The sequence below is a fragment of the Girardinichthys multiradiatus genome, chromosome 21 (genome assembly GCF_021462225.1).
Source record: "Girardinichthys multiradiatus isolate DD_20200921_A chromosome 21, DD_fGirMul_XY1, whole genome shotgun sequence".
Classification (NCBI taxonomy): Eukaryota; Metazoa; Chordata; class Actinopteri; order Cyprinodontiformes; family Goodeidae; genus Girardinichthys; species Girardinichthys multiradiatus.
In genome coordinates, this window is record NC_061813.1 from 33,472,053 (window position 1) to 33,492,999 (window position 20,947).

General features: G+C 41.3%; 2 protein-coding genes across 2 annotated transcripts; one reads left to right on the plus strand and one right to left on the minus strand.

Moving 5' to 3' along the window:
- Nucleotides 1–274: 274 nt before the first annotated feature.
- On the minus strand, nucleotides 275–14,844 carry LOC124857762 (threonine synthase-like 1). Its single transcript, XM_047349190.1, has 3 exons — nucleotides 14,744–14,844; nucleotides 2,920–4,326; nucleotides 275–1,835 (listed from the first exon to the last, which is right to left on the minus strand). Exons 2-3 carry the CDS (start codon nucleotides 4,291–4,293, stop codon nucleotides 1,038–1,040), a joined length of 2,172 nt encoding a protein of 723 aa, XP_047205146.1. The 5' UTR covers nucleotides 4,294–4,326; nucleotides 14,744–14,844; the 3' UTR covers nucleotides 275–1,037.
- A 2,443-nt stretch (nucleotides 14,845–17,287) lies between these two features.
- enkur (enkurin, TRPC channel interacting protein) lies at nucleotides 17,288–20,234 on the plus strand. Its single transcript, XM_047350275.1, has 5 exons — nucleotides 17,288–17,513; nucleotides 18,397–18,542; nucleotides 18,628–18,848; nucleotides 19,662–19,799; nucleotides 19,984–20,234. Exons 1-5 carry the CDS (start codon nucleotides 17,434–17,436, stop codon nucleotides 20,155–20,157), a joined length of 759 nt encoding a protein of 252 aa, XP_047206231.1. The 5' UTR covers nucleotides 17,288–17,433; the 3' UTR covers nucleotides 20,158–20,234.
- Nucleotides 20,235–20,947: the final 713 nt, after the last annotated feature.

Genomic DNA, 20,947 nt, shown 5'->3' on the forward strand with positions numbered 1-20,947 from the left:
CACGGATACAAGCGGCTGAAATGAGCTTCCTCCGTAGGGTGGCCGGGCACTCCCTTAGAGATAGGGTGAGGAGCTCGGCCATCCGGGAGGAGCTCGGAGTAGAGCCGCTGCTCCTCCACATTGAGAGGAGCCAGTTGAGGTGGCTCGGGCATCTATACCGGATGGCTCCTGGACGCCTTCCTCGGGAGGTGTTCCAGGCACGTCCCACCGGGAGGAGGCCCAGGGGACGGCCCAGGACACGCTGGAGGGACTATGTCTCTCGGCTGGCCTGGGAACGCCTTGGGCTCCCCCTGGAGGAGCTGGAGGTGTCTGGAGAGAGGGACGTCTGGGCGTCTCTGCTGAGTCTGCTGCCCCCGCGACCCGGTCCTGGATAAGCGGAAGACGACGAACGAACGAACAAACCTTTTATCTTCCTACATTTTACCTTACAATGGAAAAGGATTTAGTCTACTCAGGAATACTCATATACTGTCACCAAGCTGCCAGGAGAATGTTGCACCTAGTAGACACCAACAGGTAGAAATCTCCTTAACTGGGTGAGGGCACCAGCTAATGAAGGCAGGAAGTGTTGCAAACCTAATAAAAAGGGTCATGAAGCTTTCTTGCTCCATTGTTTTAGTGAAAGGAACCCTTACGTGTCACAAAGTCGTTTCAAACATAATTTTAAATTGGGAAAAATCAACATTGTCTAGCATGTCTTCCTAGATTTTCTTTCAGACCGTAAGCTGGCAGGAATGGGTTGGAAAGAGAGAGGGGGAAGACGTGCAGCAAAGGTCGCCTGGGCTGGAAGTCGAACCCACAACGGCTGCATTGAGGACTGAAGCCTCTGAATATGGATTGTGCGCTTTAACTCCAGCGCCACAGGCACGCATGTTTTATTTTTTTTAATCAATTGCATAAATGATCTTTTCGAAGACATTCTATTTTACTGAGATGCAGCTGTAGTACATATTTTATAGCATGACAAAGCCACAGAAATTTCTTCAAGATTTAAATTAGTAACTGAAGTGAACCCTTAAAGAAAAGCTGAGAGTATTCTATGTGACTTTCAAGAATGAATCCTGTATCATGCTCTCCACCTCCTCCACCAGCACACTGTAATCTGCCTGACAAACTCTGTGTCCTCCTTTCTCCCTCAGGCATTTCATCATCTCTCTGTGTGCTTCTGGTCTGGACGCAGTGGCCTCCAGCACCTTCAGCTGCTCCATGGGATCCTGGGGAACATTTTGGATCTGCAGAGCTTTGAACACTGCAGGAGCAAATTTCCCGTAGTGCGCAGTGGAGCAAAGCACTGTGGGGCATGAGCCATCCTTCAGCCGATCGGCTACAACCTTCGCCACAGCGGTGTGCGTGTCCATGAGGTATCCCGTCTGTGTGTGGACGTTGTGGATGGCAGCCAAGCAATCGTCTTCAGAACACCAGCCAGCCTGCACTTGCTCCTGCATCTTGCTAAGGAGATGCTCAGGAAGCTGAAAGCATTTCTCCACTTCTAGGCGTGTAAACAGGTCCTTGACCAGGCAGCTGCTTCTGCCTGAGATGTGGTAGATAAACCTCTCCAGGTTGGAGGACTTCAGGATATCTATTGCAGGGGAGTGGGAGTGCAGCAGAGGATGGCCCTGGAGATCATACTGGCCCGTGGTGATGAAGTCGGCCACGATTCGGTTGTGGTTAGATGCACAGATGACTTTTCTTATTGGGATGCCCATTTGCTTAGCATACAAAGCTGACATGGCATTACCAAAGTTCCCAGTAGGGATACAAACATCCACAGGATCTCCACAGTTAATCACTCCATCTCTGCACAGATCCAAATAGCTCGAACAATGATAGACGACCTGGAGGAGCAAAACACAATTAACAGCTGAGTTCAGTGCAGAAAATCAAATAATAATCTGTAAACCTAAGCTAAAACAAACCAAACCGCATCCCACCTTTCATAGAAGGCTTTAACTGGTAAAATACATGTGATATACCCTTTACAGACTTTCAATGCAGGCAGTAGTGACTCCAAAATTTTATTTATATGGATAAAACAATCTTCCTCTTCCTAACATTCAGGATTTAAAAAAAATAATAACACAAAGAGTCAATGAATTAAATTATCTGTAAAATTTGAAAACGTAACACTTTACAGGTCAATTTTGCCAATAATAAATCTCTACAGCTTCTCATACATTTCTGAGCAAAAGTATTGAGTCATTCCTAATTTATTTAAAATGTCCTTCAAAGGGACATTAAATCCCTGCTATCTCTTAAAGTGGTGTTGGTCAACAATTCTCCAAACATTCTGATGGGTTTTCAAAGTTGTTTTTTGACTCTGGATGAGTTTTGCTTAATTTCTGCTATCTAGTGCTCAGTCCAGTACCTCATAATTTTTTATCTGTAAAGCCACTAATGAACCATTGTTAGGTCTACATATGACAAAACTTGGCAAAGAACATATTTTAAAATGGTTCTTCAGGTCACTGGCAGTCTGTCACAAAGACACAGGAAGTTCCAACCTCTTTATGAAAAACACAAAACACAGCACTAAACAGTAAATTAAATTTTAACATCAAGTTGATTCCAAAAAAGCTCAAATCTTCTGACAGTACTCAAGCTAATTGTTATTCAGGCTAATTGCTACTAGAACAAAAAAGATTAAGGCTACCTAGTACTTAGACTAAACTATCAGAGCTAAACATACTCAGGCTAACTGCTATTAGAAGTATATGAACTTAGGCTAACTGCTACTGATTGACAGAACTTTTAAACTGTGGGAGAATTTAGTCTGTAAATACAATTTTTTTTTGTATACTGTGTTTAGCTTTTTCCAGGCTCAACATGACCATGAAAGAAACTAAATCTAATTATTTATTAAACTGTGTATGAACTCTGACTCGTACTCACATGTGAACTTTTTGGAGATGGTTAACACACCTGTGGTAATAACCGTGCCCAGTTGATAGAATTGGCTGTGCTGAGAACGGTACCATACTCCACAGCGAAATGCCCGGTCAGCCCCGCCTCTCCAAACATCCTCTTGATGCTCTTCTGACAGAAGTCAAAATCTGACAGGACACTAACTGCTCTGGCGTTCCTTTCTCTAAAGCTCGTCATCTGCTGCTCCTGGATCGGACTCACCCCTTCGTTTGGGAAGAACACCAACACACCTGTGCGGTGTCTGTCGGTGCCGCTCAGTCGGCTAAAGCCGCTGAGGACAGCGCTGCCTGTGTCCCCGGATGTGGCAACAAGGATGAGGAAGTTGCACATTGGTGGGAGGCAGTGGGCGAAGAGTTGAGGCATCAGCTGCAAGGCAAGGTCTTTGAATGAAGCAGTTGGGCCATGGAATAGCTCCTGGACGTACTGATTTTGGACAAGATGTTTCACAGGTGCAACTCTCTCACTGGAAAAGTTGGATTCATATGCTTTATATACTATATCCCTAAGGTCCAAAGCAGAGACATCCTTTGGGTGGATGCACTTTTCCAGCAAAACCAAAGCTCTCTCTGGATATGACATGGAAATTAACCTGAGACATTGGCTTTTAGAAATCTTTGGAAAGCCTTTCTTGGGAACATAAAGACCTCCATCTGCAGCCAGGCCCTCTATAACCACATCACTGAAGTATGTTTTTCGATTGGATAATTCTGAGCCACCACACCTGGTTGAAATATAGGTCTCCTCATCATGTTCCTGATATCTCTCCACAGCTCTCAACACCTTCTCTGCTACTTCCTCCACCGTGTCTCCCATTCCACAAAACACCCTTATGTCCAGCCATTTCTCATAGAACTGCTTCCTGTAGCACAAAAGGTCTTTCAAGGACACCCCCTCTTCTTGGCCCACTATCCGGTCAACCTTCATTCTACTAAGTCTCTCTATGATGTCCTCACTGTCCACGTCCAGGTAGACGACGAGTCCGTTTTGCTTCATGTGCTGCATAGCCTCAGCGTGAAGAGGATTTGAACCCGTCAGGGAAATGATGCACCCAGAGGCGGAGAAGTTACACAAAGTCTGGCCTTCCTCCTCCAGGAAAAACCTTCCGCCCACCTCTGCCAGCTTGGCCGCAACTGGCATCTTCCACCTCTTCTCCAAGACATCATCATCAACATCTATGATGGGCAGACCCAGTTTATGGGCCACAATCTTCCCAACTGTTGTCTTCCCTGCTCCAGGCGGGCCCATCAGCAGAATGTTCTTGTCCCCCATGAGGGTGGATTTTGTGGAAAAACATGACTTTGATGTAGAAAGTTGGCACAGGCAGCATCTGGCAATCCTCGAGGCAAGCTGAATGGCACTGAGTAATCCCATTCAGGAATGAAGATGGATCAGCTGTTTTTTCCTCTGCAAAGGAAACATTTTGACTCATTCTGACACAGATCAAAGGGAAAATGAAAATACAAGGACATGCCCGCAGACACAACACAAATATGCACATATTTATGATCAAGCCATGATAAAAGTTTAACCAAATGTAGGACAAAACAAATCTTTGCAGTGTGCTGGTTGGAACACACAAGCAGTGGCGGCCGGACCATAGGGGGCGCTGGGGCCCCACCCTCCCTGATAAAAGGGGGAAATGTAAAATATATTTTTACCAATTATAGATATATATATATATCAGTTTCACTTAATAAAGTGTGCCTCTATGTAATATGAAATATATATAAACTACAGGTGCTTCTCAAAATATTAGCATATTGTGATAAAGTTCATTATTTTCCATAATGTCATGATGAAAATTTAACATTCATATATTTTAGATTCATTGCACACTAACTGAAATATTTCAGGTCTTTTATTGTCTTAATACGGATGATTTTGGCATACAGCTCATGAAAACCCAAAATTCCTATCTCACAAAATTAGCATATTTCATCCGACCAATAAAAGAAAAGTGTTTTTAATACAAAAAACGTCAACCTTCAAATAATCATGTACAGTTATGCACTCAATACTTGGTCGGGAATCCTTTTGCAGAAATGACTGCTTCAATGCAGCGTGGCATGGAGGCAATCAGCCTGTGGCACTGCTGAGGTCTTATGGAGGCCCAGGATGCTTCGATAGCGGCCTTTAGCTCATCCAGAGTGTTGGGTCTTGAGTCTCTCAACGTTCTCTTCACAATATCCCACAGATTCTCTATGGGGTTCAGGTCAGGAGAGTTGGCAGGCCAATTGAGCACAGTGATACCATGGTCAGTAAACCATTTACCAGTGGTTTTGGCACTGTGAGCAGTTGCCAGGTCGTGCTGAAAAATGAAATCTTCATCTCCATAAAGCTTTTCAGCAGATGGAAGCATGAAGTGCTCCAAAATCTCCTGATAGCTAGCTGCATTGACCCTGCCCTTGATAAAACACAGTGGACCAACACCAGCAGCTGACACGGCACCCCAGACCATCACTGACTGTGGGTACTTGACACTGGACTTCTGGCATTTTGGCATTTCCTTCTCCCCAGTCTTCCTCCAGACTCTGGCACCTTGATTTCCGAATGACATGCAGAATTTGCTTTCATTCGAAAAAAGTACTTTGGACCACAGAGCAACAGTCCAGTGCTGCTTCTCTGTAGCCCAGGTCAGGCGCTTCTGCCGCTGTTTCTGGTTCAAAAGTGGCTTGACCTGGGGAATGCGGCATCTGTAGCCCATTTCCTGCACACGCCTGTGCACGGTGGCTCTGGATGTTTCTACTCCAGACTCAGTCCACTGCTTTCGCAGGTCCCCCAAGGTCTGGAATCGGCCCTTCTCCACAATCTTCCTCAGGGTCCGGTCACCTCTTCTCGTTGTGCAGCGTTTTCTGCCACTTTTTCCTTCCCACAGACTTCCCACTGAGGTGCCTTGATACAGCACTCTGGGAACAGCCTATTCGTTCAGAAATTTCTTTCTGTGTCTTACCCTTTTGCTTGAGGGTGTCAATAGTGGCCTTCTGGACAGCAGTCAGGTCGGCAGTCTTACCCACTATTGGGGTTTTGAGTGATGAACCAGGCTGGGAGTTTTAAAGGCCTCAGGAATCTTTTGCAGGTGTTTAGAGTTAACTCGTTGATTCAGATGATTAGGTTCATAGCTCGTTTAGAGACCCTTTTAATGATATGCTAATTTTGTGAGATAGGAATTTTGGGTTTTCATGAGCTGTATGCCAAAATCATCCGTATTAAGACAATAAAAGACCTGAAATATTTCAGTTAGTGTGCGATGAATCTAAAATATATGAATGTTAAATTTTCATCATGACATTATGGAAAACAATGAACTTTATCACAATATGCTAATATTTTGAGAAGGACCTGTACATTTCCGACCTACTGATGTTCATTCACCAGTGAATTCCCACAGACAGACTCGTATATTTCTATCATGGGGCACTGTTCAGAGTGCCCCAGCGGTGCAGCTGAATAGCCAATAGTTGTTATGGCAAATGAATAAATATTTATGCCCAATCAGTCTCGCAGAATTTCATGGCCTTGGGGAATGAAAATATCTCCCCCTGCAGGTTAAAAAAACACTTGTGTAGCACAGTCAATCAGAGGGATCATGGTGAACTTGAATTCGGTGAGATCCTTATTTATCGACCCATTCGCAAGAAGGACAGTGGAGGAGAAAGTCCGGGTTAAGGAGCTGGGATCCGACAAGCCCGACAATATCATCAACCAGCAGACCAAGGAGAAAAATAAAGTCTACAACTGGAGATTTTGCAAGAGTTGCTTTGAGCGCAAGTCTTGACTGTCTTGGATGTGGAATAGCCAATGCACTTTTCTGTTTTCCCTGCATTCTTTTTAAAAGTACCAAATGTGATTTAACGTGGACACAGTCAGGACAAACGGATTGAAGCATCTCTCAGAACGCATTAAGAAGCATGAACAAATATGAGTTCATATGGAAAACTGTGTCAAGCTAGCTGTGCCCGGAAAGATTAGCATATGAGCTGAATGACGGACAGAAGGCACAATGAAGAGGTTGTTAAGAATTGTCATATTTTATCTAAACTCATTGACTGTATTAAGTTTTGTGGTGCATTTGACCTGGCATTGCGCGGGCATGTCGAAAGGGATGCTCTTCAATTGTATTCGTTGTCTCACTGTTGATTCCATTTCATATATTGGAGTAGGTAGAGAATGTATTGTTACATCAGCCCCACCAAGAATATTTTTCACCAGCCGCCACTGCACACAGGTGTGTTTTATTAAAAAACCAAAACAGGAAGACATCAGCAATGACCTTAGAGAAGCACTTGCTGCTCCCCATGATCTGGATAGAATAATAATTTTTTTTTTTTACCGTGTCCTATCGCAGAGTTTCAGGCATACCATATGGAGCAGATGGTTGCCTACATGTGCCAAGGCAGTTTTGCTCTACAAAAAGGGCATCTCAAGACAGTACCTTAATTGTGTGATTAACTATCAATTCCAGATTCAATACAGCATCAAATTAGGCAGGCCACATTGAAGTTAAAGTAACTTGTGTTTGTATGACCTTCAACCATTTTGCATTATCATGTGTTGGCACGTAGGTGTGTGTATATGTGTGATAGTATGTGGGCATATGTGTACAAATAAGTGTGTTTTTGTTGAGTGGGTGTGTATGACTTTGTCACCTGGAAGTGTACATTTGTAGCTCTGAAGCTTACAGTCAGCCCACCACAGCCCCGCTCCTAGCACCCGCGCTGCATCTCGTACAGTTATTAATAAAATAAAGTTGAAAATTGTAATGGATAATAAATAAGGTAATTATTACAAAGGTGAATAAATAAAAAGGCTAATTAAATTAGATATATACATTTATGTCTCATTAAATAATTTAATTACTGCCTACATTTATTTACTGTATTTGTTTGTGTATTTAATCAAATGCTTATTTATTTATTGAGCATTCATATTTTTCTGTATATATTCTCAATTATGGCAGGATTGGTCCACAATACTACGAGTGGTTCTCGCAGCATGAAATCACAACTAGCAATGTTTTTGTTCATTCTGATGATGATAAAACTTTTTTTAAAGTTTTTTTAGGAACAAAAACATAACAGAACAAAACATACAGGGGTTGGACAATGAAACTGAAACAACTGGTTTTAGACCACAATAATTTATTAGTATGGTGTAGAGCCTCCTTTTGCAGCCAATACAGCGTCAATTCGTCTTGGGAATGACATATACAAGTCCTGCACAGTGGTCAGAGGGATTTTAAGCCATTCTTCTTGCAGGATAGTGGCCAGGTCACTACGTGATACTGGTGGAGGAAAACGTTTCCTGACTCGCTCATCCAAAACACCCCAATGTGGCTCAATAATATTTAGATCTGGTGACTGTGCAGGCCATGGGAGATGTTCAACTTCACTTTCATGTTCATCAAACCAATCTTTCACCAGTCTTGCTGTGTGTTTTGGTGCATTGTCATCCTGATACACGGCACCGCCTTCAGGATACAATGTTTGAACCATTGGATGCACATGGTCCTGAAGAATGGTTCGGTAGTCCTTGGCAGTGACACGCCCATCTAGCACAAGTATTGGGCCAAGGGAATGCCATGATATGGCAGCCCAAACCATCACTGATCCACCCCCATGCTTCACTCTGGGCATGCAACAGTCTGGGTGGTACGCTTCTTTGGGGCTTCTCCACACCGCAACTCTCCCAGATGTGGGGAAAACAGTAAAGGTGGACTCATCAGAGGACAATACATGTTTCACATTGTCCACAGCCCAAGTTTTGCGCTCCTTGCACCATTGAAACCAACGTTTGGCATTGGCATGAGTGACCAAAGGTTTGGCTATAGCAGCCCAGCCGTGTATATTGACCCTGTGGAGCTCCAGACGGACAGTTCTGGTGGAAACAGGAGAGTTGAGATGCACATTTAATTCTGCTGTGATTTGGGCAGCCGTGGTTTTATGTTTTTTGGATACAATCCGGGTTAGCACCCGAACATCCCTTTCAGACAACTTCCTCTTGCGTCCACAGTTAATCCTGTTGGATGTGGTTCGTCCTTCTTGGTGGTATGCTGACATTACCCTGGATACTGTGGCTCTTGATACATCACAAAGACTTGCTGTCTTGGTCACAGATGCGCCAGCAAGACGTGCACCAACAATTTGTCCTCTTTTGAACTCTGGTATGTCACCCATAATGTTGTGTGCATTTCAATATTTTGAGCAAAACTGTGCTCTTACCCTGCTAATTGAACCTTCACACTCTGCTCTTACTGGTGCAATGTGCAATCAATGAAGACTGGCTACCAGGCTGGTCCAATTTAGCCATGAAATCTCCCACACTAAAATGACAGGTGTTTCAGTTTCATTGTCCAACCCCTGTATATATTCTATACACTGTATATCTTAGACTACAGTTTCAGGGTGCCACCCTACAATCTGTGCCCCTACCTGGCCCGCCAAAGAAAATAATTCTAGACACACCCCTGGCCATACGCCCCCAACACGTCGGGCAGGCACCATCTCCCTGCAGCAGTTGGAACCCAGAGGGAGCAAGGTAGAAGGGGCACATTGTATTTCACCATAATAACGTCACATCTGATGTCATTCCACCTTGGTACTTTGCAACACAATGTACTGTGGACAGAAGGGACCCACGTAGAGGTGTCTGACCATAATGCACAGCAACATGTTTTGGAAAAACCAAGCATAACATAGCAGCACAAACACCATGGTGCTGGTGCGATAATAATTTGGGATTGGACCTCTACACCTTGCAGACATTGGGTCAACCATAAACAAGTAGCTGGGTCATCAACAGGATGATGATCCCAAGCACTGCAGCAGATCTATAACTGAGTGGCTAAAAAGAAGAAAAAAGTCAAAATGCTGGAGAGGCTCAAAGAAAGTCCAGACCTCAAACTGATCAGAATGCTGTGGTGGGACCTCAGGAAAGTTGCTGCGGATGATTCTACAAGCTTTTAAATCATAGGATGCAATCTTGATTTTTGGTTCATTTTTGTTTAATAAATAGCGTCTTTCTGTAAATCTGTTGTGAGTTTTTGTACAAGTGGTTAGATTTCAGTATTTTTTAGAACCTAAAGATCTCGTATTCACAAAGACTCTCAGAGAGCTCCTATCTTCGCCTAAAAACTCCTGGTGAGGACTCCTAGCTTAAGATTGATTCACTTCGCTGCTGAGAGCGACTCTGAGCGAGGAGACGACAGAAAGTTCTATTTTAGTGAGGAGGTGTGGTTGACCCTGTTGCTAGGTGTGACACTGTCTTCTAAAAGCTGTGATTGGTTTTAAAAATAAACAACAAAAAAACACGATGATCCCAGTAATCAATGGAAAGAAATTAACTGATGATAGAATTAAGACTGGATTCAGAAATGTGTGAATTATAATAATGAGTTAGCAAAATTAAATTGTCACACAGAATCAAAATGTAGCTTATTTACATGCTCACTATTATTTAGATTTTTTTATTATTATGTTTATTCTCCATGCTGGTCGTTTTCATACTGCCTCTATTTTATATTCATTAATTTCATATTAATATTAAAATTCAGCATTTTACTGTCATTGACTTCTTGTATAATGAGTATAATGAGTATGTATAATGAGTAACCCTAACCCTAGTATAATTTAGTTTCATAAAATGACTGAAACAAAATGGAGAAGACCGAACTGAACAGAGGCGCAGAGCCTGCTGGTGGAGGAGAAGAAAGGAGTGCTGAAAGGTAGATTTGGTCCTGGGGTCACGGTGCGAACAAACATTCACGTCTCCCTTCTGATTAGATAGTGCTTAGACTATTGTACTGTTGTCTAGAGTTTGTATTTATGTCTATATATAAAGCTCTCTCTCTCTCTCGATCGATCGACACTTCCTCACTTGTTGGACCATGTTTTGCTGAATATTGGACCATTTGCTGGACGCCACCAGGCCTTACCGGTGTTTTCGGCCATTTTGTATCCCAGGACAGTCCGCTACTACAAATCCCAGCGGCCACCGCGGCTGATAGGACGGGGGCGTCGCAGCTCTGAGGCCACAGTCAACTATATAAGAGGATGAGACAGCCCACCATGGCTTTCAGCTTGGGACCTAGATGTAGTTACCACGCAACTGAAGCAGCATTCTGGAGAAGAAAATCCCACGTGGATTTCATTCATTCTCCCCATTGGCCAACGAGAAAACTAAGCGAATTAAGCTTACAGGAATAAGAAGGCTTGTAAGTTTTCAACTTTACCGATCGAAGACGTGGGTTTAACACGTAACCAAAAAAGCCGCGGAGTTTTCAAGGAGACACAATTTTCCCTCCTTGTTTTTTTTTTTGTTCCAGTCGACTAAGTGACGGCCCGTCATATTGTTTTTCACCTTTCTGCCAAGGAGGCCACAAAGGACGAAAATGGACTGTTTCCCTGAGTTATCTGCGGACGCGTGGAAACTCTCCAACCCCTCTCTCTCCTCCCCTCTGCTCAGAGGAGGCAACCTCAAGTAAAATCCATTTTTTATTTTTTTCATTTCTTTATTAGAAATAGCGTGGGCAGGATAGAGTAGGACGTTAGGCGATTTAAAATCGTCACTTATAGTCTGATGTGTTCTAAACTGTATGTGCATGCAACATTTTATTGAAACTTTGATTTGCTGTGTTGGATATCTGAAAGCCGCTGTGCTTTTCAAGCTGTGTGTGTTTTGCTGTGCTGTTTTAACAGCTGAGAGCAAGCTCAGGTGCGCCATAGAACTGAACTGCTATAATAACCTCATGGTGAAATTCACCATTTTCTTTGTCTTCAACTTTACTGCTTATTAGTTGCCGCCAAACGTTTTACAACCCTTTGTGTGCGCGGACTCCCCAGCGGTGGGGGATGTTTTATGATTTACAGTATTAACTAAGCTACTCTTTCTGGCGGGCCGCTCCCCAAAACTCCGTCCAACACCATATTCCTCGTCATATTATCACTTTTGCCATAACTGCTGGTTTGATTTCATACACACTCAATGCTGTTTTATTTTGTTTAGTTAGATATTTTACCCTTTTTGTGTAGAACTTTGCATGTTTGATTAGGTGAAGATTATTGAATCGGAAGAACGAGTTGTATCAGGGCTGTTGATTTAATAAATGTCACGTAAATAAAGAGAAGGCGTTTATGTTTATTTTGTGTAAGAGTGATTTGTCAGTCAAAATAAGGTTAAAGTTCCCCACGTTTCAGCAGAAATGGTTGATTAAACATTGACCTCTAATAATAGTTGATAACTATTACTGATAATTTAATAATTGTAATTATCAAAGGCTTTGAGCCACAATTACAACACCAGAGGACATCTCTGATTTCGATTCATAAATGAGGATTTTGGTTAAGAAATTAATTTTCTCAAATTATGATTTTTAATTATAATTCTTGATAAACATTAATTAATCAATAATCATAATCCTAACATGCTGAATGGGTGTCTTTATTTTCGTGACTCTTTACAATGTAAATTCTCACCGCGATTAGCAAGACACACTCAATAAAGGAGTGGTTCTGCAGGTGGGGACCACAGACCACTTTCAGTATCTATGCTTTCTGGCTGATGTTTTGATCACTTTTGAATGTTGGTGGTGCTTTCACACTCGTGGTTCATGAGACGGACTCTACAACCCACACAAGTGGCTCAGGTAGTGCAGCTCATCCAGGATGGCACATCAATGCGAGGTGTGGCAAGAAGGTTTGCTGTGTCTGTCAGCGTAGTGTCCAGAGCCTGGAGGCGCTACCAGGAGACAGGCCAGTACACCAGGAGACGTGGAGGAGGCTGTAGGAGGGCAACAACCCAGCAGCAGGACCGCTACCTCTGCCTTTGTGCAAGGAGGAACAGGAGGAGCACTGCTAGAGCCCTGCAAAATGACCTCCAGCAGGCCACAAATGTGCATGTGTCTGCACAAACGGTTAGAAACCGACTCCATGAGGATGGTATGAGGGCCTGACGTCCACAAATGGAGGTTGTGCTCACAGCTCAACACCGTGCAGGACGCTTGGCATTTGCCAGAGAACACCAGGATTGGCAAATTCGCCACTGGCGCCCTGTGCTCTTCACAGATGAAAGCAGGTTCACACTGAGCACATGTGACAAACGTGACAGAGTCTGGAGACACCGTGGAGAGTGATCTGCTGCCTGCAACATCCTTCAGCATGACCGGTTTGGCAGTGGGTCAACAATGGTGTGGGGTGGCATTTCTTTGGTTCGCCAGAGGTAGCCTGACTGCCGTTAGGTACCGAGATGAGATCCTCAGACTCCTTGTGAGACTATATGCTGGTGCGGTTGGTCCTGGGTTCCTTCTAATGCAGGACAATGCTAGACCTCATGTGGCTGGAGTGTGTCAGCAGTTCCTGCAAGATGAAGACATTGAAGCTATGGATTGGCCCGCCTGTTCCCCAGACCTGAATCTGATTGAGCACATCTGAGACATCATGTCTCGCTCCATCCACCAACGTCACGTTGCACCACAGACTGTCCAGGAGTTGGTGGATGCTTTAGTCCAGGTCTGGGAGGAGATCCCTCAAGAGACCATCCTCCGTCTCATCAGGAGCATGCCCAGGCGTTGTAGGGAGGTCATACAGGCACGTGGAGGTCACACACAATACTGAGCCTCATTTTGACTTGTTTTAAGGACATTACATCAAAGTTGGATCAGCCTGTAGTTTGTTTTTCCACTTTAATTTTGTGTGTGACTCCAAATCCAGGCCTCCATTGGTTAATAAATTTGATTTCCATTGATGATTTTTATGTGAAATACCTCTAAATATTTTTATATTTTAGATTCCTGAAAGAACTTCCCAGAGGTTTATTGAGAGAGATATGTCAGTCATCACAGCAAAGGGCCGCTACTTTAAGGAATCTAAAATATAAAACATAATTTAAGTTCTTATACAATGTTGCTTTTGGTACATAATTATATATGTGTTCATTCACACTAATCTGTCCTGCCACTGAAACTATTTAATTTCACCCTAGGGGAAAGATAAGGTTTATCTTATCCCTATATTAATAATTGACTGATTGTTATAGAAGTTTATGTGCTCATTTACTCGACTATAAGGGGGTTGTTCATTGTAGGAGAATATCTCTCCTTTATCTCTGTCTTTCCTCCTTCTCCTCTGCTTAAGACACTCACTAAAAGTCCTCCTCACTACTCTTAACATCTCCTTACGTTAGGAGCTCTCGGACTAAGATGCTTCGTGAAAAACGTTTATCCAACAGAGGATAAATTCAAAGAAAAATGTTGGAATTTCAAGAATTCCAACATTTCTTTTAGAATGACGTCACTAGGAGCTACTTTAAGGATTCTTTGTGAATACGGGGGCCCGGATCGTTTATCTGATTTCTCGATACGTAAAAGCTTAGAACAAAATAAAATGTGTCATTTCTGCCGGCAGATGATGGGAAACTTTGTACGTGCAGCGGAGCAGGTCATCCCACAGTTCACAAAGCTTTAACCACAGTCAAAAAAAAAAAATAAAAAATGCTTATATCATAGGATAATAAGACTGTTTCTGCTCATTCTAATTCTATGCTCTGAAACCCTAGAAATAAAACAGGACGTACTTACTACGCCTGCAAATAATTGCGACCGGAAGAACTAAACAATTACGCTCGTGTATTTGGTTTAAAAAAGGCATACCGTGCATAAAAAGGACGGTATTTTCCCCATAAACATTTAGAGTCTCTGTGGCACCTATAATAACAGAACAAAGCTCCCTGCACAGAAGACTGACTGAAGTGAACCTAAAACTACATTCGCAAAAAGTTATTGATTTAAACGGTCTCCATAAATCACAGATCTGCTAAGTAAAACACTCACGTAAGATGTCGTTTTTTCCGCTCTTTGACCGAGATAATCAATAATTTACGATACTGCTTGTGGTTTTTTACTACTACAAGAAACGACATCCGCGTTCCTCTATGCACTACGGCCAGTCTGGAGGGACAAAAATACTCAAAATCTGTTGTGATCTCGATCAAATCTGAAGTATCTGAAAAATTCTCATAATATACCCAAATTAGTTAAATTATTATCACGTAATGTAACTAAATCTCGTGATTTCTGTAGGTTTAAAAAACAATTAAGCAGTTTTAGTCATTTAAAACCGTGTGTTGGTTTCAAGTGCTCATCAGAATGTCGGAAATAAAGGTTCTTAAGGCAGCGCACAGCTTCACCGACGGCACAATGAAACTTGAAGAGACAGTGACAGTTCATCACAGATAAAACTCTGAAGAGCTACAGTGTTTAATGAAGACGTTTTATGTATTGCCTAAATGTCTTCAACTTAATTTTAGTCCAAACATACGCAAATAGACCTGACTGTTCAAATTTTAAAAAATGATTTGTATATAAAGGAAGGAATTAAGGTGAACGATAAAGCAGGCAAAGGGAGAGGTATAGGGAACACTATTTACAAATAGTGGCAATTTGCCCCCAAAAAATGCCATTATGCTGAATAAAATGTTTTGTAAAAATGGCTATAGGAGCTAATCATATTCAGTCAGTACACTGGCTGGTATTTTCAATGAGTATTGGACTTAAAGCACACAAAGAAAACAGGACTGCTATGAGCACCACAGAGACTGAATTAAGGATTTCTGGAGTGAATCACCAACATGGATAAAGTCATGGAGCTTAAATGCTGTTATTAAAGAGACGCTAACAGGACACTTCTGTGTCTTTCATAAAAAAAATAGACATGATACTACTGTACTTTACTTGTAGGTCGTTTTAAAGCATCTTTGAATCATTTTTTTATATTCTATATTATTGTACTTTTGTTTTACAGTTTGCTGAGTGCATTGTAAGTGGCTCTCCAGTGGCCTTTGACAACTCGGTCCCATGTTGCTATCAGAGAGCAGATTATTGTCTGCCTCACTGGACTATACACAGTCAGATCTGTAAGATATAATTCCCTCTGAGTGAAACAGAGTCACTTTAGACAGAAATTGCATTTTATTGGGCAGGAAATAGACAGTAACCCCTTTCTGGCAGAGAAAAGCCCCAGTGTTTGGCCATCTTGGGCATTTTCTTCAGTGTGGGACTGACTACATTCAGTGAGATGTGTAAAATATAATCCCTCTGAGTGAAACAGATAAATAATACTGCATTTCATTTGGCAGGAAATATCTGTCTGGCAAGTGAACTGTCATATTTTTATCAACGTGGGACTAACAATATTTAGCTGTAAAAGATCAGAAGCTTTATTGCCAAGTTCATACATACAACAAGGAATTTGACTCCAGTACACTTTGCTCTTTGGTTTTGTTTTTGCATTACAGAATATACATATTTACAATATACAATATACACATATATAAATAAAAGGTGCATTTGCAACATCTGTATGCTGTTGTTTTGTACTCTATTGAATGTTTAACAGAGAAACAGCCTGGGGGAAGAAACTGTCTCTGTAGCGGCAGCCTGAAGGTAAAGCTCTGAACAGTTTATGTGCAGGGTATGTGGGGTCTGCAGAGATTTTAGCAGCTCTTTTCCTGACCCTAGACCTGTATAAGTCCTGGATGGGGGGAAGGTCAACCTTGATGATTAACTCTGCAGTCCTGATTATTCGTTGCAGTCTGGACCTGTCCTGTTTTGTGGATGAGCCAAACCATAACCCCTCTTAGGGAAACAAAGTCATTTTAGGCAGAATTAGCATTTCATTGGGCAGGAAATAGGCCATACTTCACTTTTTGGCAGAGAAAAACACCAATATTTGGCAATTTTTTCAGTGTGGGGATGTCTCCATTTAGTGAGATGTGTGAAATATAATCTCTTTAAATGAAACAGTTATTTAAAGGTAGAAATCTGTCAGCATTTTAAAATGATCTTTTAAAATATTTTCCACTGTTGCACAGAACTACCTGATCAATATTTGTTTTCCAAATACGACCCTTGTGAATTTAACAAAATTAATTCAATCCCAGTAAAAAAAATAATTTTTTTTTTTTTTAAAGTCAACCTTTCTTTTGTTTTTTCTTCCTGATTTATTCAGTTACACTCATCACAATATACAGTTACGTCACATAATGGCTGTAAAGCTCAGTGCAGATAAATTGTTAACAGCTTATTTTTATTGCTAAAGTCCCGTTAACAACTTAAATTAGCAGATATTTATGACAAACTACAAACAAGTTCAAAAGACTCTTCAACGGGTGCTCGCCCGACCTCGCGTTTGCTAATTTCAAGGTCACGTTAAAACCTCGGAATTTTGCACTTTCGTCCTGACAGGACGCCAGTTTGACAGCAGTAACGGATGGATCAAAACATTTTCAACGACAGTTAATTTAAAAAAAAGTTACGTTTATTCTTTTCCGGGATGTTAACAGTAATGCTTTTGTTTTGAGCAAAGTGGCTTTATAAGTTGAGTGCTTTACGAGTGTTGAGGAATGCCACGTTTGTTTCCATCGTTGCCTAGCAACTGGCCGTATAGGTTGTTTTTTTTTTTTTTTTTTGCTTGTTTGTTTTTTTTAGCGGTTTAAAGTTGCCGTTTTCACAACTCATCCAACATGTCTGAAGCCATCTATCCGCATGAAAGCGTGTACAACTGCATCCCAAAGGAGCCGGATGAAATTAAAAAACCACCAAGGTGAGTGAATTTGTCTGGTCTGGTTACAGGCTAGCCATTTTACTGGCTGGTAAACAAAGCTGAATAATTTAGAAAAATCTCTCATTTAACTCTTTTCAAACTGTGCGAGTTATGTTAAGACACAAATGGAAGTTCATTTTGATACTATTTTTTTCTAAACCCGTTAAATACAAAAAATACACATTTACTAATTTTTATAAGTAACTAGTAACTATTGTAATTATAATTATAGTAACTATTATATTATATAATTATAGTAACTATAGTAATTAGTAACTGTAACTAATTTAAACTGATCTCTGAACAATTAAAAATTTCAACAGCAACAAAAACAGGAAGTAAAAAAAAAAGTGAAAATCAAAACAAGCATGAATAAAATCATCTTTAAAAATATTTTCAAAAACAGTCAAAGCAGGAAGAAGCACCAGCTTATCCAGTCCTTACCTTTTTGTACATTTTCTTAATCATAAAAATGATGGGGGCATTCACTAATCAATTTTAATTTTCCCCACACACAGTATATGTTTTTATGTGTTTTAAATAATTTCTTTGACTAGTCAAATGAACCAAATTTTATCTAAAGCTGGTCAAAGGTCCATATACCTTAATAGCCCTTTATTGAAATGTTGAATCATGGTTTGTGGTTTTATATCCCACAGACATCCCATTTCAATTAGTTCCTGATGTCGACCATAGTATTTGCTAATCTAGATTTGCTTCAGCCAAGAACTTAAAAGACACATTTTGGTATCTTTATCCAACTTTAAAACCAAATAGCAAATGGCCTGCCATACAATCGACACCACCTAGTGCTCTGTCTTATTTGTAGTTGTTTTTTATTGTTTTTCTCCTCAAATCTTTTTCTTCTGAAATCTTCCTGAAGGTATGTATCCAAGTACAGGCCAGCTGTCATTCTTGAGCATAAGTTAACCAAAGATGCGAAGAAGACGATGGGACCACAAAAACTAGAACTGCCATCTCCGGATAAGTACCTCAAAAAGCATTCAAAACAGCCTCAACCTCCTCAGAGTAAGTTCCTCTGTCAAACAGCATGAGGATTTGCCTTTGTGATGTGAATATGACCTACCTGACGCCTGCCTTCCTTTTGGGACAGAGTCAGAGGACGTCCATAAGACTTGTACTAGTACTATGAGAAAGCCACCAGTCACTGCACGGAATAACAACCCACTAATGGGGATTCAAACCAAGAGGGATTTCCTACAGACCACTGTCATGGTTCCGAAGAAGCCTAAGGCCTCTTGTGTAAACACAAAGAAAGGACACAAACAGCTTCTGGAAAACTCTGGACTTGTCCCTAAATACATCATGAAAAAGGTATTTTCTGTCACCCTGTCACTTAAATCTCTTTCTCTTTCTGTGGAATGTATTTCGTTGTCTGTATTTAGTTGTGTCTCCTTTAGGGGTAAAGCCCACACTGTATTATTTTTTCTTTCTCATAGAAAGTACTCCTTACCCAGCTCTTCTACGTTTAGCAGCTGATTGTTGATACTGCAACCCCTATCTTTGTGTTCTGTCTTTGTTTCTCTTTTCAAAAGAGGGTACCTCTGGCCCAGTGTTTCTGTTTTTAGCGGTATGTCTGTACAGAGCAGAGCCACTGATAGAGCTAATGGTTTTCTTTCCCATAGAAAGTCTTCTGGCCCAGTTCTTTTGCTCTTTTCCTAGATGGAGCCAGCTTCAGTACTACTGCTGCCATTAACCTTGTGTCCCTAGAAAGTACTCATGGCCCACCGCCATGTGTTCAAAAGACCCATTGATGTAGAAATTGCTGCAGTTTGTTTGTATTCTGTCTTTCTTTCTCTTTCCCATAGAAAGTATTCTGGGCTCAGAACGTCCATGTTTAGCTGTGTGTCTTTCCTGATTAATCCACTGACAAAGCCCTTCCTACCCATATATATTGTTTCAGGTCTTCTTTTGCCTAAATACCCCTCCTGGCCTAATGCTTCTCTGTTTTTAATCTCCTCCCTGTCCTTTAATGACAAACCAACTGCAAATTAAAACAATTTTCCAGGACCTCCCTGGTCCAAAGAAACCAAACCTAGCTTATATTCATTTTAACTGCAAAACTAGCCCTATAGGAGTCCAGTTTTATCACACGTGGATGTGAAGTTTCTTGTTCCCTACCTGCAGGATTATGGTGAAGTACCTGAATACCTGCGACAGCGCAATGAAGCTGAACGAAAGGCTAAGGAGGAGCACGAACACTTTGTAAAGGAGCAGAAAGTCATGAAAGAACTGTCTGACGAGGAGCAACTAGCTACCCTAGAGGTACACTACATTGTTTTCTAGAACAACAGGGGATCACCCCAACATCTAAAACCCCTGGTGAAGCAAACACAAAATTAGACTGAAGTCAGAGGCATGTAAAGATAGAATGTGTCTTTTGTTCTGCAACAATTAGCTTTTAAATAACCTTCAGGATTGAGTTCTCATGTTTGCATCTTCTCTGCAGGGCCTGAAGAAGAAGTGGGATGAACTCCATCATGAATATCAGGGCCTTCCTCTCCTCACTGACACCCTGTCAAAGAAAGACCACAAGATCCGTCTGGAAGAGAAAATGAGTCAGCTGGAGAAGGACATCAGCTTCTTTGAAAGGTTCAAAACCATCTATATTCCCGACAATTAGTTTCAGATGGCAGTGGATGTCTCTAACCTGCTCATACTCCAGATATTACTTCAGAAGAATAAAATTCTATATAATTATTACAGTTGTCCTGTGATCTCTAAAGCTGTACTACAACATAAATTTCATTTTCCAATTTTATTGCACTGAAGACATGGAAATTTAATGTTTCTCTTATTAAAATATAGGCATACGGCGATGAAACTGGAATTATTCTCAAATTGAATTAAATCCTAAACATTTTTTATTTAATCAATTCATATTTTGTAGTTTTGTTTTTTGATGCTCCATAAAGATGTGAAACTGTTATGATTTGGGGTTGTTTGGTTTTTGGTTTCGGGTTTTTTCTCTATATGTTTTTCACAGTTAAGGTTTTGAATTGTTCTTCTGTTTATTATTATTATTATTATTAGATTTTGAATCATGTTTCTGTTTGTTTTCCTGGTCATGCTTTAGTTTTTGTATTCGTGTTTTGTCAAGTTTGGTTTTTGGATCTGGTTATGCTTTAGTTTCATGTTTTTCTAGTTTCTGTTAGTTTGTACTCATGAGACTCTGTTTTGCACCAGCCACGTTTTGTTCTGTCTGTCATTATCTTTATTTGGTTCACCTGCTCCAAGCTAATCTGTCTCCTTACTCCACCTGGTTCACACTCCATATATACACACACCTGTTCAGTTATTCATCACGGAAAGATTTTCAATTCATGCTCATGTCCTGCTGTTCACGCCAAGCCTGTCTTGCCAGCCTGCCCATGTCAGTTTTGCCTGTGCGTTTATTGTTTTGGTTTCTGCCT

What these genes read in the sequence shown, in the direction of transcription:
- LOC124857762 (XM_047349190.1), bottom strand. Translation starts at nt 4,293, where the DNA reads ATGGGATTACTCAGTGCCATTCAGCTTGCCTCGAGGATTGCCAGATGC. An exon ending in GGGCACGGTTATTACCACAG is followed by an intron (nt 1,836 to 2,919) that starts GTGTGTTAACCA and finishes TTGCTCCTCCAG; the next exon opens with GTCGTCTATCATTGTTCGAG.
- enkur (XM_047350275.1), top strand. Translation starts at nt 17,434, where the DNA reads ATGTCTGAAGCCATCTATCCGCATGAAAGCGTGTACAACTGCATCCCA. An exon ending in ACAGCCTCAACCTCCTCAGA is followed by an intron (nt 18,543 to 18,627) that starts GTAAGTTCCTCT and finishes CTTTTGGGACAG; the next exon opens with AGTCAGAGGACGTCCATAAG. An exon ending in AGCAACTAGCTACCCTAGAG is followed by an intron (nt 19,800 to 19,983) that starts GTACACTACATT and finishes TCTTCTCTGCAG; the next exon opens with GGCCTGAAGAAGAAGTGGGA.